Genomic DNA, 13,702 nt, shown 5'->3' with positions numbered 1-13,702 from the left:
TACCACATCCCCTTCAGGCACCCGAAACGGACAGCTTAGCGAACAGCTTAAGCAGTGCCTTGTTCGCCTTGGGATAGTGTCCAGAAACGAGCTTCGCTACAGTGACTTGGAAGTCAGGACGACGCTTAACCCTGTCCCAGTTCTCCGCTACGTACTCGAGATGAGCTCTCTGAACCTCGTCAAATCGGTCAACGAACGGGCTTAACAGATCGGCCAACACCGTCTTGGGTGAGAGCTCGAGACAGATGTGATCGAAGGCCTTTTCGGCGAGATCGCGTAGACCGAGTTGACGACCGACGCAGTAGGCTGCGGTGGCGGAGAAGACGGGTGGGTAGCTGGGTGATTTGCTGACGCGAGGTGCAGGAAGGGGGGCATTGTCATCGTCGTTCTCGTCATCCTCGCTGCGGTCATCGGCGGATTGGTCGCGGTCAGAGTTGAGCGAGGCAGAGGATGAGGAATCGCGGCGGGAACGACGGTAGCGACGAGCAGGGCTGCGGGCGGGGAGGCGAGAGGCGAAGGTTGCGTGACCGGTGTAGAGGTAAAAGATGAGAGCTTGGAGGGTGGCAGCTGAACAGCCTGTGACTTGAACACGAGATGCGGTGGCGGGGCGAGAGCCGTTGATGGCGGAGGAGAGATCGTTGCCTGCGCTGTAGCGACGGACACGACCGCGGCCGACGGTGTCGTTGCCGTAGTCAGTGGTGCTCGCGGTACTGGGCGGAATGCCTGCAGGCTCGGTCTCGGCGGTAGGGGATGCCTTGTCCTTGTTCATGAACTTTATCAGCTTCGAGAAGCGCGATGAGGAGCGCAAAAATGTGGGATGGGCAGCGATTTCGATAGGAGCAGGTGCGGGAAGGGTGTTTCCAGCAACCTTGCCTCGGTTGCCAAGGGTGAGATCAAGATCGTCCTCTCCAAAGCTGTCGATGTCCTGATGAGTGCCATCGTCGTGCCCGTCATCATTGTGTCGATCCTCGCAGCGCTTAGGCTGTTCAGCCACCGAGTCAGCGTACTCTTCCTCGCCATCTTCAGCATCGTGACGGTCACGAACGTCATCGGCATCGTCATCGCGTTGATCGTTGAGTGCACCGAGACGCGAGTTGCGTCCTCCGTAATCAACCAGACCGAGACTGTTGGTCGATCGGTGGCTGGCTTGGGGACGAGGGCCGGCCTTAGCACCAGCGCCGTTTTGCTTCGCTTTGGCAGCAGCAGCGTTGATCTGCTCCTGCTCCATCGTGTCGAGCTCAGAATGGCCAGTGATGTTGATCTGGTGCATCAGAGCAGGGCAAGCTTTCTTGAGAATCTTGGAGTTAGCAAAGACAACTTCTTCTTTCTTTCCGCCTGCACTGACGACAAGCTCGAGATCGGCCCATGGCTGGCCAAAGATGGCACTGTGGACAGCGTGAAGCGTCTGCTCAGCTACGTGAGGGACGAGAGTGAAGGGGTCAGCAGCATCGGCCTCATCGATCTCAGCTCGGTCGGCAGCAGCATCATCATCGTCGTCGTCGGCAGCATCGAGGTAGGCTTTGCGAGAGCGAGAGATGGGAGCGGCAGACTTGCGGGTGAAGCGGTAGGTATCACCTCCGTTAGGGCCGATACGAGGCGAGGGAAGGGGCTTCTTGTTGCGTTGGAGAACGTCGACAGCGGCCATGGTAGATATCTTCCTGCTGGTCGAGATGGAAGTAAAAAGATGTAGGAGGCCGTCCAAATGAGCGAGTCGGAAAGGTGAAGAAGAAAGTCCAGGAACTGGGAGGGAGGAGTTGTAGAAAGGCGAGGGTCTGAGGAAGGGAAGACAGCGGGGCACGCGCAGGAAGGACAGCTCACTTTATATATATCAGCGTAAAAGGCCAATTCTGCGAGCTCCCTATCACAGTATCGACGAGGACAAGCCTCATTGCGACAGAAAGAGGCAGAGTGACCGACAACGACATCTTTACTCCTTTCGCAGCAGGAGATGACAAGGAGGGCCGAAGAACGGCGAGCTGAGACCGATCGGAGAAGGTCTCGTAGGTGAAACAGAATGCGCGTTGAACGACGATCGGAGAATACATATCAACCAATCGCAACACGATCAGACAGGCAGGATGTAACCGAAGAGAGCGGCAATGGGTTTCAAATTCGGCGTGCCAACTTGGACGGCTTGCGATCTCGGACAGTTAAAGGAGGCGTCCCTCGCGATTAGGATCAGGATCAGGGTCAGGGTCGCGTGGAAGAAGCGGTCAGGGCCTTGCTCGGGTAAGTGGCCTCGCTTGAGTTTGCACGATGGGCGGAGGAAGTCACCGGAAGATATTGCGGCTGGAAGGCCGCACGAACCGGCCTCTATGACGATTCCTAGTCTCTTTCTTGAGTCAGGGTTCAGCCTCAAACCAGTCGAACGGAATGTGGAAAGCTAGAGAGGCACTTTCCAGGCAAGTCGAAGATCGAGTTGCAGGCAGACCAAACGGCCTGCAGAGGCCTGTGGAAGGAACAGCGCGGGGCGAGAGTTGCAGCGGGGACGAGCATTTCATGCAGCTCCAAGGGAGGGGGGACCTTGTACGACTTGCTCAGAGGCTGGAGAGACAGCAACGAGAACGAAACGACCTCCGTGATTGGCGGGCAATCAACAGACCCAAGACGGGATAGCTACTCACGGGCTAGGCGAGCAAATAAATACAGCGAGAACCCGCGCAGAATGGCATAGAATCTGGGAGTAAATCATTGCAAGTCGAGGTCAAGGCTCGACTGACTGCGATCGATACGAGGGCGGAACCAGACCTCGGCACGAGGTGGGATGGCCTTGCTAAGGCCCAATCTGAGTGACTCTTTGAGGCGGTTGCGGTTGCGGTTACGGTACGATTTGAAGGCTTTTTCGACGACGCCGCACCAGAGGAGACTTGGAAAGAAACGGGCTGCTCATACCCTCATACCTCCCCGGAAACGGACCTAGGTTCTTTCCTCTGCCCTTAGCCTCTTATAACATGTATTTAGTCCAGCTCTTGGTCAGGAATGTACACACACGCACCGATTTTGTTCGCTGCAGCTGCAGCTGTCAGCATTGCATCTGAAACCCGACCATGGGAATTCAACCGCGTTGCCCACCGTCAGCTTGTCAAGTCACCCTTTCGCTCTTTACGCTCGAGGATGAGCGTGAGAGATGCTTGCTCCGCATCCGGATCACCAACTCGTCAAATGATAAACTGAAACTGGAAAGGGTTTCTGTTCGTACCATCCCTGGTATGACTGCAACTAGGGTAGAGTGATGGTTTGAATCGCGCGCGTGAATCTTCTTCGAGTTCCGCTCGCTTTCTCGGCACGCCGGTCTCGACTGCTCTCTCTAATCGTTCCAGTCCGTGATCAGCAGGCGTATTCTGCCAAGACGACGTGTGCTAGGTCATAGCTCAACAATCGGCCGTCTCAGACAGCATCACTCTGTCCAAGAGCCGAACAGATGCTCGATGTGACCGGATTTGGAGTCGCGAGCGGAGTTTCACGGGAAGGAGAATTACGGTAGAAGCTGCACAGCGATGCCAACGTGCATCGAACGAAATTCGCTGTAAGACGGCATCTCGCTAAGCTTTACCGCTTCTCTTTGCTGTCTCGCCCTTCAATTTGTTAGTTCTTCCGACGTATGCAGAGCGGTCAAGTTGCAACTTCTCTCTCGTCATCCACGCTCATCGCCGAGTTCGTACTAGCGGTACTAGTCGAGCAGAGACATCGTCCGGTGTGGTTCTATCGTTTCATTGAAAGACGTCCAACTTGGCGTTTGCAATCCGTGTTGCAAGACAATTGGCGGCAACAGGACCGTGCTTGGTTAGGTCCGCAACTCCAGAATAGCCTCTTCGTACGCCGCAGGAAAGTGAGCCGCAAACATGTCGCTGCGCAACTCTGGCAAGCTGAAGAAGGCCAGAGGACTCTCGACGTGGTAGACCTGCTTATTGTTGATCCAGATGCAACGTCCCGGCGGTATCAAGGGTCCACCCTGTGCTGCTTCTGAGCGCAAAGTGGCTGAATCTAGCTCCTGCCTTCTTGTCGCTAATGCATGCAGCGGTGCTTCGTCTCGCTGTTGAGGCCCGACCCATGGCGAAGGTGGGATGCGAGATCCTGCCGTGCTATCAGTATCCAGTCGTGCTTTGATGGCTGCGTATAGATCACTTTCCACTTCGCGACGCAACGACCATAGCTGCTCCTCGATCCGCTCCTTTCTATGCAGCATCACGTCGTCTGCGTCCTCGGCCATGCTGATCGATCGCCAGTCCCAGTAGCTTCGCAAGATGTGAATGTGTGCATCGTCTTGACCCTCTGACGATGCCATTGCATGACGGCGTCGTACACGTGCCAGAGCTCCGAGCACACGACGAAGTTCTCGTACCTGTCCGTGCCCTACACGCGGAATGACATCGCTGCCAAGCACTACAGTTGTTACGAGCGGCACTGACCCCATCGCCGCACGCGTCGCCAGATCAGCAGTCATCGTGACTGGGCTCGCAAAGCTGACAGCGCGGATAGGTCTACGAGCGGGCAGGCCTGAGGACATATTGGTCACCCATGTGCCCGAGTCAGGCTCGGCGCCATCGGGAATGAAGTACTCGGCGAGCAGCAGCGCAGCGGCACTGGCGATGGCGCCCCCTAACGAGTGGCCACAGAACATGACGCCGAAGCCTTCGTTCTCGGCAAGCGCCTGACGAAGGGTAGCGAACAGCTTGCTCTGCGGTGAGACGAGCGCCTTGGCAGCACGCCAGATACCGGCGTGGCATCGGAATTCTTCCCCGGGCGTAGGCTGCACCTGCGGAAGCTCAATTTCTTCCGTCTGCAGCTCGAGATCCACGATGATGTCTGAGAAGGATTGCGTTCCACGCACCGCGACGCAGACCACCTTGCGAATGTAGTCTCGCACGACGTAGAAAGTCGGGCTGTAGTCGGCATCGGCGTCAAGCGTCTGGATGTCGGCATGCAGCACATCGTCGGCGTTGAGACGCGACAGATAGGCGAAGGTCTGACGGGAAAATCGGTCACCTGACGGTGTGAAGGTAGGTGGCAGATCAACAATGTGAACGTGCAGTCCGTAAGCTGAGATGGCAAGACGACCGCACCACTTGATGGTGCGCACCAGATCACGATTGCTCTCCTTGAAGGCTCGCAGGTCGTGGTGCGTAGCGCCAGGCTGAGAAGCACCTACTTGAGGAGAAGTCATAAAGTCGTATACACGTCCAAAGTAGCCGGTGCTCGCCTGACCCGGTCGCGCTGCATCCAGTCTCGGCGTCTTTGCAAACTCGAGAATGTCGTCGCCGCGATTCGTGACGACCATCTCGCCCTCGCTGCTCTCGTCTTCTTCTTCTTCTTCTTCTTCTTCTTCTTCTTCTTCGCCGTACGCTTCATTATCTTCATTGGGGTTGAAACCGTTGTCGTCCCTGTTGTCACCATTGGCGACCCGCGACGACCATCCATGTCCGTTCCCAGCCCAGTCCTGAACATTTGGATGGCCATGAACATCGTTGTCGTCGTTGTCGTCTGAAAGAGCACTCGTTCCATTTTGCTGAGCCCAGCTTCGTCGCTTCTCCCCCAATGCTGCTCTTGACGCTGCACGATGAGCGCCGATATCGACTCGGTCTGGACCTCGTGGCTTATGTACTCTGTCGTTGTGGTCTTGCCTCGAAGGTCTCGTCCAGCCCTCAAGCGCTTGCAGACCAGCTCCTTCGGCGAGGTAGCGTTCTCGGGTCACGCTGTGCAAGCAGTACAGCTCGAGTAGACCTCGCATCACCTGCCATTGGGACAAACTCTTTGGTTTTCTGTGACCTTGCGAGTCGGCCTTCTTCTTAGGTCCTTTCTCTTCGTGATCCTCGACTGCGACGGTCGCCCACTCTGCCTGAATGAAGCCGTAAGCTTCAATGACACATTGCGCAAGAACAGTTCGCCCGGTGAGATTGTACACCATCCAGCGTAGGAACCATAGCACTAGGGACACTCGCTCGTACGTTGCATACGCGAGGTCCACCAGATGCGCCAAAATAAAGACAACCAACCCGAACGTGTGTGACACGATGGCGACCAGCCCGCCATAGTCCGCTTCGGCATCTGCTCCGTTGCTGGTCGCAATCGTTTCTGAGATGGCCGGGCTCCTGTTGCGAAGGCCCAAGTCGCCAATCAAGAACCACAGGACGAACGAGCGTGTGCGGCCAGATGAGTCGACATGGATCGTGCTTTGACTCGGGCGATGCTGCTTTTGGGGATCGATCGTACCATCAGAGATCTTTCTTGCCGCCTTTGGGCCTGAGCTTGTCGGTGTTTCGGCATCGCCTGCATCTCTCTGACCGGATGCCGTGTCGAAATCATGCCTCGATTGAGCTGCAATTAGCATTGACGAAGGTGTCAATCGAAGCGAGCCGTTGCTCTTTCCACGCTTCGCATCTGCTACTTTTGAGACCTCCGTTGCTGACTTTGAAGCAGCGTCGGCGGTTTCCGCATCGCGCAAAGCAGAAAAGGCGGTGAAGTCTGTCGTGGCTCCTGTCAGAGGTGATCTAGCACTACCAATCGCGCGCAAGCCTGATGGACTGTCGTATGTGAGCGAACCGCGGCGGGAAGCAGCTGAAGTGGGGAAGGGTGACGGGAGGACTTCGATATGCGTCGGCACGAGCCTCGGCGTGCCTGGTGGCAGACGCAGCGACGAGCTGCTCGTATTGAGGTGGAGATGAACCATAGGCGGAGCATGCAGGCCTGAAGGTTCTCCGTATGGCGTCCAGGGTGAGGGTGGCAAGCTGAGCATGGTCGGTGGGAGCTGCGGCGTTCGAGGTGCTGAGTGGATGTAACGAGCAGACAGGTAGTCGCCGTTGGCGGTAGTCGGTGGACCCATTGAGCGATGGTCCGGTGCTAATGGTGTGAAGGGGGAAGAAGGCATAGAAAGCTGAACTGGGAGTAGGCGTGGTGCTGCTGGGAAGTCGCGGAATGCATTCGATTTGCTTGAACCTCTTGAGGAAGGACGTAGCAGTGGCGAAGAGATCGGGGGCAGATCCGGTGAAGCAAGCTCATCGTCCGGGATCTGGCTTGGATCAAGAGGTTCAGACTCGAAGACCGTATTCAGGTGCCGACCAGCGGCATCGACTGAGTTGTTGCGGGATCCACGGCGTGAAGGGACAGCTCGACGTGCTGCTGCGGACAAGAATGGGCTTGCTGATGTGACTGCCGGGCTTTTGCGGACCTCGACGTCGGACGCTACTGCAGCAGTAGCAGGAGATGCGTCGAGCCTGATTTGCATGGGAGTGTCGGTCTCAGCGGCTTGTATCGCACCTGCGCCGTTCGCGGTCAAGGGGGACGATGCATCACCGTCGAGAATACCGTTCGGGCCTGCAACGGGCGATTTTTCAATCTTGATGCGGGAGGCGCTGCCAGCTGAGCCTGATCTAGATCGCACCAGCTGAGCAGGCTCTGTGTAGCTCCGGAGAAAGGCTGGAGGCTGGTCAAAGCGTCGGTATCCTTGAGCGCATTTCGCAGATGTCTCTGCAGCGTGTGCAGCTTTGACGAAGTTGGTGAGAGCTGTAAGAGGACCCACCTTGTGGGCTGGACGGTTGCGTGCGGCAAGCTTCTCGGCCTGCTTTCTTGCCTTTTCACGCTCGCGCATGCGACGTACGCCGAGCAGGCCTTCGAAACTGGAAGCATCGCTGCCGTGGTCGTCGAGCAAGGGCGGTGGTAGCACCAGTGCACCCTCTTCGTAGCCATCGCCTGGTTTGGATCGCCAAGAAGAGCCACCCTGCCAAGCTCCTGGCATGGCAACAGGACTGGGAGGCGCCTCAGGAAGGGTGTGGTCGTGGTAAGCAGAACCGATACCAAATTCCGACTTGGAAGTCTGTGTGAGTTTTGGCCGACGTCCTGCTTTGAGCACGATCGTGTCAGGTAGACGGCCGAAGCCGAAGCCTGGTGAGCTGGCGCCATTTGTGTCCAGGTGCTTCTTGCTTTGCGGCTCATCCTGCCCTTTTTCTTCGCTCGAATCCAATCTCTGCTTGCCTCTGGTGTGAGGTGTGTAGTTGTTGAGTTGCAGCAGGCTGGATGGTGTTTGTTTGCGGTTGACTTTGCCGACTTCGAAGCTAAGTCCACCGCGTCTGCTGCGGACCTTTGAGAAGCCGTCATGATTGCCCTCTACGACAGCACCTTGTCGAGTGAGGACTTGGTGCCACATTTGTGCTCTGCGCTCGGCAATGGTCGCGCCGCTTCTAGACGAAGATGCTTGCGACGATGCTGATTGCGGTAGCTGAAGACGAAGTTTCTTCTTGCCGAAGGAGCCGAGTGCGCTGGTCCAGGTCTGTAGGCCTTGCTTAGATGCAGTTCCACGCTTGCTGCTGGTCGACTGCGACTGCCTTCGATCTCTGCTTTTGTTCAACGTGACACCACTGTCATCGTTCTCACGGACAAACGAGAGGTTCGCAACTCTACCGGAGCTGTCCTTACGCAGAAGCAGCGCGCCTAGCGCTTCGATTGCACTACCATTGCTGGGTCGCTTGCGTTGGCTCCTCCTTCTTCGTGAGCTCCCGAACTGCTCGGAGGTATAAGGATCGTGTGACTGGCGTGCATCTGTTGGTAACGCATGAGGCGAGCGGAGAATATCCCACTGATCAGAAGTTTCGGGCGCATAATACATCTCTGAGCGTGATAGGATGGCGGATACGGTTACATAGCGAGCGGACGGTGCTGAAGTTGGATATAGAGACGGGTGTTGCTGCTGCACTTGCTCCGGCTCGAGGTTGGTGTTGATGTCAAGCTCTGGTCGAGATGGACTTGCTTCTGCCGGAGGAGCTGTAGGCTTTTCCTGGTAGTTGCTGGAGGGTCGTGCGCGAGAGGGCAATTCGTCGAAGGTGTCCACGGGATGTGAAGAACTTGCAGGTGAACCCTCCAAGCGGAAGGATGAGGGTGCGGCGCTCAGAGCAGGCGAGGGTGCTACAGCCTGTAACGGCTCTGGGCGAGAGGCAGCATCACGTTTGAGACTTGAAAGGCGCTCAATGGAAGCAGGCCTGCTGTTGGAGGAGAATCCTTGTGCTGGTGGGAGCGGGGAGAGTTCGTCCAGGTCGAGATCGAGCAGCTCTGGTCGCCGTGAGGAGACAGCTTCGGGACCAGACGAGGCCACTGCAGGCTTGTCATCGTCTATGCGCACTGATGGCGACATGGCCGCGTTGAAGTTGATGAGCTGAAAGTCTCTGCTGGACTCGATGTTTGTGGTGGAGGCGTCCAGTGGTGGAAAGTGGCGATTGAAGGCTCGGCTCGATACAGACGTTTCAGCGACGAATGAAGCATCTCCTGAGATGGTATATCGTATCTTGATACGTCTGGTCGTTCGATGGGCCTCGGTCAGGGCTATGAAAATGTTTGTAGGATCATGCCTGTCAACTTGACCGGCTCGATGTACAGAGTGCAGTCTCGGTGGTTGTGGCTGTGTTTGAAACGTTCGTTCCCTATGGCCCAGCTCGTGGTCATGAAGGAAGAAAGACGAACGGAAGGAGGAAGGGATTCGACGTCGATGGCTTCTACGACTCAGCCAATGTCGACTGAGTGTGTGATGGAGCAGAGCAAAAGAATTGTGACGTTCTTGTGAGCGGTGATGAATGGGTCAGTGAGTGATGTGATGGAATCAAACAAAAAACAAAAAACAAAAAACAAAAAACAAAAAACCAAAAACAAAAAACCAAAAACCAAAAAAACAAAAAACAAAAAAAAGGGTTCAAGGCTTGCAGAACCGGAAAATAGCCGCAGGAATTCCGACAATTGATCCTGTGACACAGTTGCATTCGAAGTCGCCTTTTACTCCTCCTTCCCTTCGCTCACCAAACTACAGTTGTGACTTGAACGACATCACTCTCAAGCTCTGAAGTTTACTCTCTCCGCTCCAACAATGCCTCGATTGACATTCAAAGTAATCCAAGCTCAGTCTTGAAGCTGGTTTGGTTGAACTTTCTCGTCGAACAAAAGAGGGTGAAGCTGGCAGACCCTGAATTACTGTAAATCCACAGCACGAAACAGAATAAGGAGGTTTCAGTTTTCTCTGAGTTTTCACTGGTTTCTTTTTCTTTTTTTTTTTTTTTTTTTTTTTTTTTTTTTTTTTTTTTTTTTTTTTGATTTTGAAAACTCACTGCTTAGGTAAGCTCTGCCTGGAAAGAAAAACATGGAACACCTCAAGTGTTGCCGATCGGGCGTGTTGTAGAAAGGCTCCGATCGATCGATGACGCTGCTCAAGGTAAAGCAATTACTTTCGACGTGACCGTTTGATTTTACAGTATGCCAGCCAAGTCTTCTTCTTTCATTCATTCGAGGAGACAATGAAACCTTCAGTTCTTGTTATGCAACAGCTGAAAGACGAATGGGATAGACGGTTACGAAAGCTATTCATGGTATCGTATGGATGTGTTGAGGTCTTGTGATCAAGACTCGTCCATGATTGCAACTCTGTCTTCGGCTAGACTTGTCCCCACAGATCGGACCCGCCTTGACTCTTACCCCACCTTTTCTCATTTGCCTTTTGTTCGTCTCAAGCGCATCGTCATCCGCCTCTGATCCTTGTTCCCGCTGCCGCTATTCATAACAGCATGATGGAGGTGGCTCATTGGCAGCTCAATCGGAATGAGACCCGATCGCTTGTTCGAAGCATCGCAGCTCTTCTGCGAACCTGGTGAGCGTGTTTTCTTCACACATGCCCACTCACGCTCACGATACTTGTCCACACGCTGTCAGACGCTGGCTACACCAACAAAAGATCCGTTCCGAATAGATGCATTCCATGATTCCGGTATCCAGGCAAGTATGAGAGAAGGGATACCTAGTGTCCAGAAGGGGGTGCGGTCCGAGCACTTCCCGTCTTCCAGTAATATCCTTGTGGGAAGCTGTAGTCCTCGATCGAACCCTTGAGCATCTCAATGCTGTATTCATCCTGAGCGTCCATAGGAACGTTGTAGCAACCAGCACCGTTGATGCTGACAGGGTAAACAAAGTGCTCATCGAGGCGGTCCACCCATTCCAGCACATTTCGCTCGTTTTCAGCGCTGATGCAAATGTAGTCGATCAGACTCAAATGCACAACGTACTCGCAAAGACCAACTCCACCAGCGTGAGGGCAGACGATCTTGCCAAACTTCTTGGCCATCAGCATCACCGCCAGGATCTCGTTGACGTCGGCAAGACGGCAAGAGTCGATCTGAACCACGTCAATGCAATCGGCCTGAAGCAGCTGCTTGAACGTCATACGGTTGTGAACGTTCTCTCCTGTCGCAACACCAATGCCGAGGTGCTTGATACCGCGTCGAATGGCCGCGTGGCCGAGAACATCACCAGGTGCGGTGGGTTCTTCGATGAACCAAGGTCGGAGGTGAGCAAGCTTCTCCATGTAATCGATGGCCTCTTGCACATCCCATACCTGCTTAGCATCTACCATTACCACACAACCCGTGGGTCCAGCGTTCTTGCCAGCCAAGCTTCCCGGGCTGGGCTCCTTTCGTCCAGCGGGCATCTACTTGGGGTTGTCGACGATTGAGCGCATCAGCGAAAGTCTGCGAATGTCGTCATCAACATCCGCGCCCACCTTGAGCTTGAAGTGGTTAAAGCCCTGTTCCAGTGCAGACCGGGTCAGACGAGCTACCTTGGCATCGTCGTAACCAGACCAGTGAGCAGATGTTGTGTATGCCTTGTAACCCTTGGCCACCATCTCGGCCTCGCGGTCTGCTTTGCCTTTTGAAGCGCCTTGAAGGATCTTGAGTGCCTCGGCAGGTGTGATGGCATCAGTGATGTAGCGGAAAGGAATGCACTTGACGAGCTCTTCCGGTGGCATGTCGACAATCAGCTTCCAGAGAGGCTTGCTGCGCGAGCGAGCGTACAGGTCCCAGATGGCATTGATCACAGCAGCAGTTGCGAGATGGATGACACCCTTTTCAGGACCAATCCAACGAAGCTGTGGATCCGAGGCCATCAGCTGCCACGTCTCACCCATGTTGGCAAATAGAGGCTCCACTTCGCGACCAAGCAGGTGCTCTTCGACGATTGAAGCAATAGCTTGGCAGCAAATCTCGTTACCTTTACCAATGGTGAAGGTCATATCGAAGCCGCGAAGCGACGAGTCTTCTTTGACAGGTGCATTGATGGCTTCGCTCTCATGTCCACGGTACGAGACGACCTCGGCACCATCCTTAGGGCTGGTGTAGAGGATCAGGTAGACGAGCACAAGGGGCTGAGATGGCAAGAACGACGCCAAAGTTGACCGTTCCAGCTTCCAGCATATGAAAGACATGCACAGACAGGCAACCGGCATCTCAAAGTGAATATATGATATCATGTTTGTTGACTACCTTCACGAGAGCATTTAGAGCTGGCGTGCCAGCCAAATCCACATATCCTCGACCTCCTTATCCGGTTCCATGTCGAACAAATGATCAGCACCTTTCTCCTCAATCACGTGCAGCGACTTGTCATCGTAGCCAATCGACTTGAGCGCTTCGATTACATGCTGTGACTGAGAGTGGGGCACTTTCGGATCCGAGTCTCCGTAAGCAATCAGAACAGATGGGCCAGCCGCTTTTGCCTTTGACTTGATCAAGCTTGGAGTGCACACTTGCGAGCTCTCTGAAGGATCTTGGAGGATAAGGCTGGGATAGTTGCCCTCTTGTCGTGCAAAGTTGTAGAGCGCTGCACGCACAGGGTTGCTGGCTGGCGGTGCTTCTGTTCGAATCTTGACCGATGATTGCTCGAGCAGCTGGTGATTCGCGTCGAGGCATTTCGCGAGGTGTCCTTCCTGTTCCAGTGGCTGCTTCTCGATGGCTTTGCCGTCTACGGCCCATGAGAGTGGCTTTTGGGGTTCGTAGAAGAAAGGTGCGAGGTCTTTTGTGACTGTAGTGATAGCGTAGACGGAAAAGATGGCACTAGGCGGCTGCGGGATGCGCTTAGCCTGGCCATGAAGGCTGAGACCGAGTAGCAGGGCTAGCCATCCACCAGCACTTGAGCCACCAAGGATGTACTTGTCCGAGACTACACGGTCCGACTTGAACCCGGAAGCAGCCCTTGCTTGAGGGTCCAGTGTCCATCGAATGCTGTCGGTGACATCCTCGAGCACTTCAAAGATTGAGACTTGCGGGCAAAGGCGAAAGTCGGGTGCTATCAAAGCCAGATTGTGCTTTGCGACCGCTCGCAAGAAGTGTGGTGGGACGAACTTGCGCGTCCCTTGAAGGAAACCACCGGTGTGCACCCAAACAACAGGTGTCAACTTGGTCTGGCTGTTGGTCTCCGGAATGTAGACATCGACCGGAATGGAAGTGCCCCTGCCGTCGGTATTGACGAACGTCTTGTAGGCGAACGTCTGAGGTGCAGGTACGGACATGTTGGTGAGTTTGAGATGGTAAGTGGCGTAAGTAAAGCTAGGCTAGATCATTGCAGAAGCTTCACTTTCGAGCTTGTTGTGGGAAGGCGCACGGATGAAGTCTCGAAAGTGGATAACCTGGGCAGCTCCGCGGCAAGTCTTCCGATCATTTTTGCTGGATCAAAGGCGGAAGAAAATTGAAACCTAACACGTTGAATTTTTTGAAGCCAATCCTTGGTGTTCCACATTTCCGACCTGCCGAGCTGCTGAACAGAGGCGGAACGTGTGTGTCTGCCAAGCATCACTCCGATCTGCCCGATTTGTTCAACAGACATTTCGTTATTGGAAGACTCTTGTGTTGCTTGCTAGCAACACGCCAACATTCACTGCGCCAAGCGTTCTGTTCCGACATCC

The 13,702-nt window shown here is 54.7% G+C and overlaps 3 protein-coding genes across 3 annotated transcripts; all 3 read right to left on the bottom strand.

The window, feature by feature from the left end:
- Nucleotides 1–13: 13 nt before the first annotated feature.
- Nucleotides 14–1,645, bottom strand: UHO2_03115 (uncharacterized protein; the record flags this gene model as incomplete). The annotated part of the gene is made up of 1 exon (XM_041558031.1): nt 14–1,645. The coding sequence occupies one exon, from the start codon at nt 1,643–1,645 to the stop codon at nt 14–16; it is 1,632 nt and encodes a 543-aa protein (XP_041413965.1).
- Nucleotides 1,646–3,784: 2,139 nt separating this feature from the next.
- On the bottom strand, nt 3,785–9,121 carry UHO2_03114 (uncharacterized protein; the record flags this gene model as incomplete). The annotated part of the gene is made up of 1 exon (XM_041558030.1): nt 3,785–9,121. The coding sequence occupies one exon, from the start codon at nt 9,119–9,121 to the stop codon at nt 3,785–3,787; it is 5,337 nt and encodes a 1,778-aa protein (XP_041413964.1).
- Nucleotides 9,122–12,298: 3,177 nt separating this feature from the next.
- Nucleotides 12,299–13,309, bottom strand: UHO2_03113 (uncharacterized protein; the record flags this gene model as incomplete). The annotated part of the gene is made up of 1 exon (XM_041558029.1): nt 12,299–13,309. One exon carries the CDS (start codon nt 13,307–13,309, stop codon nt 12,299–12,301), a length of 1,011 nt encoding a protein of 336 aa, XP_041413963.1.
- Between the last annotated feature and the right edge of the window lie 393 nt (nt 13,310–13,702).

This window comes from Ustilago hordei, assembly GCF_900519145.1.
Source record: "Ustilago hordei strain Uho2 genome assembly, contig: UHO2_contig_05, whole genome shotgun sequence".
In the NCBI taxonomy this organism is placed as follows: Eukaryota; Fungi; Basidiomycota; class Ustilaginomycetes; order Ustilaginales; family Ustilaginaceae; genus Ustilago; species Ustilago hordei.
Note: the sequence above shows the minus strand (reverse complement) of the source record. Positions and strands in the feature narration are given on the sequence as shown.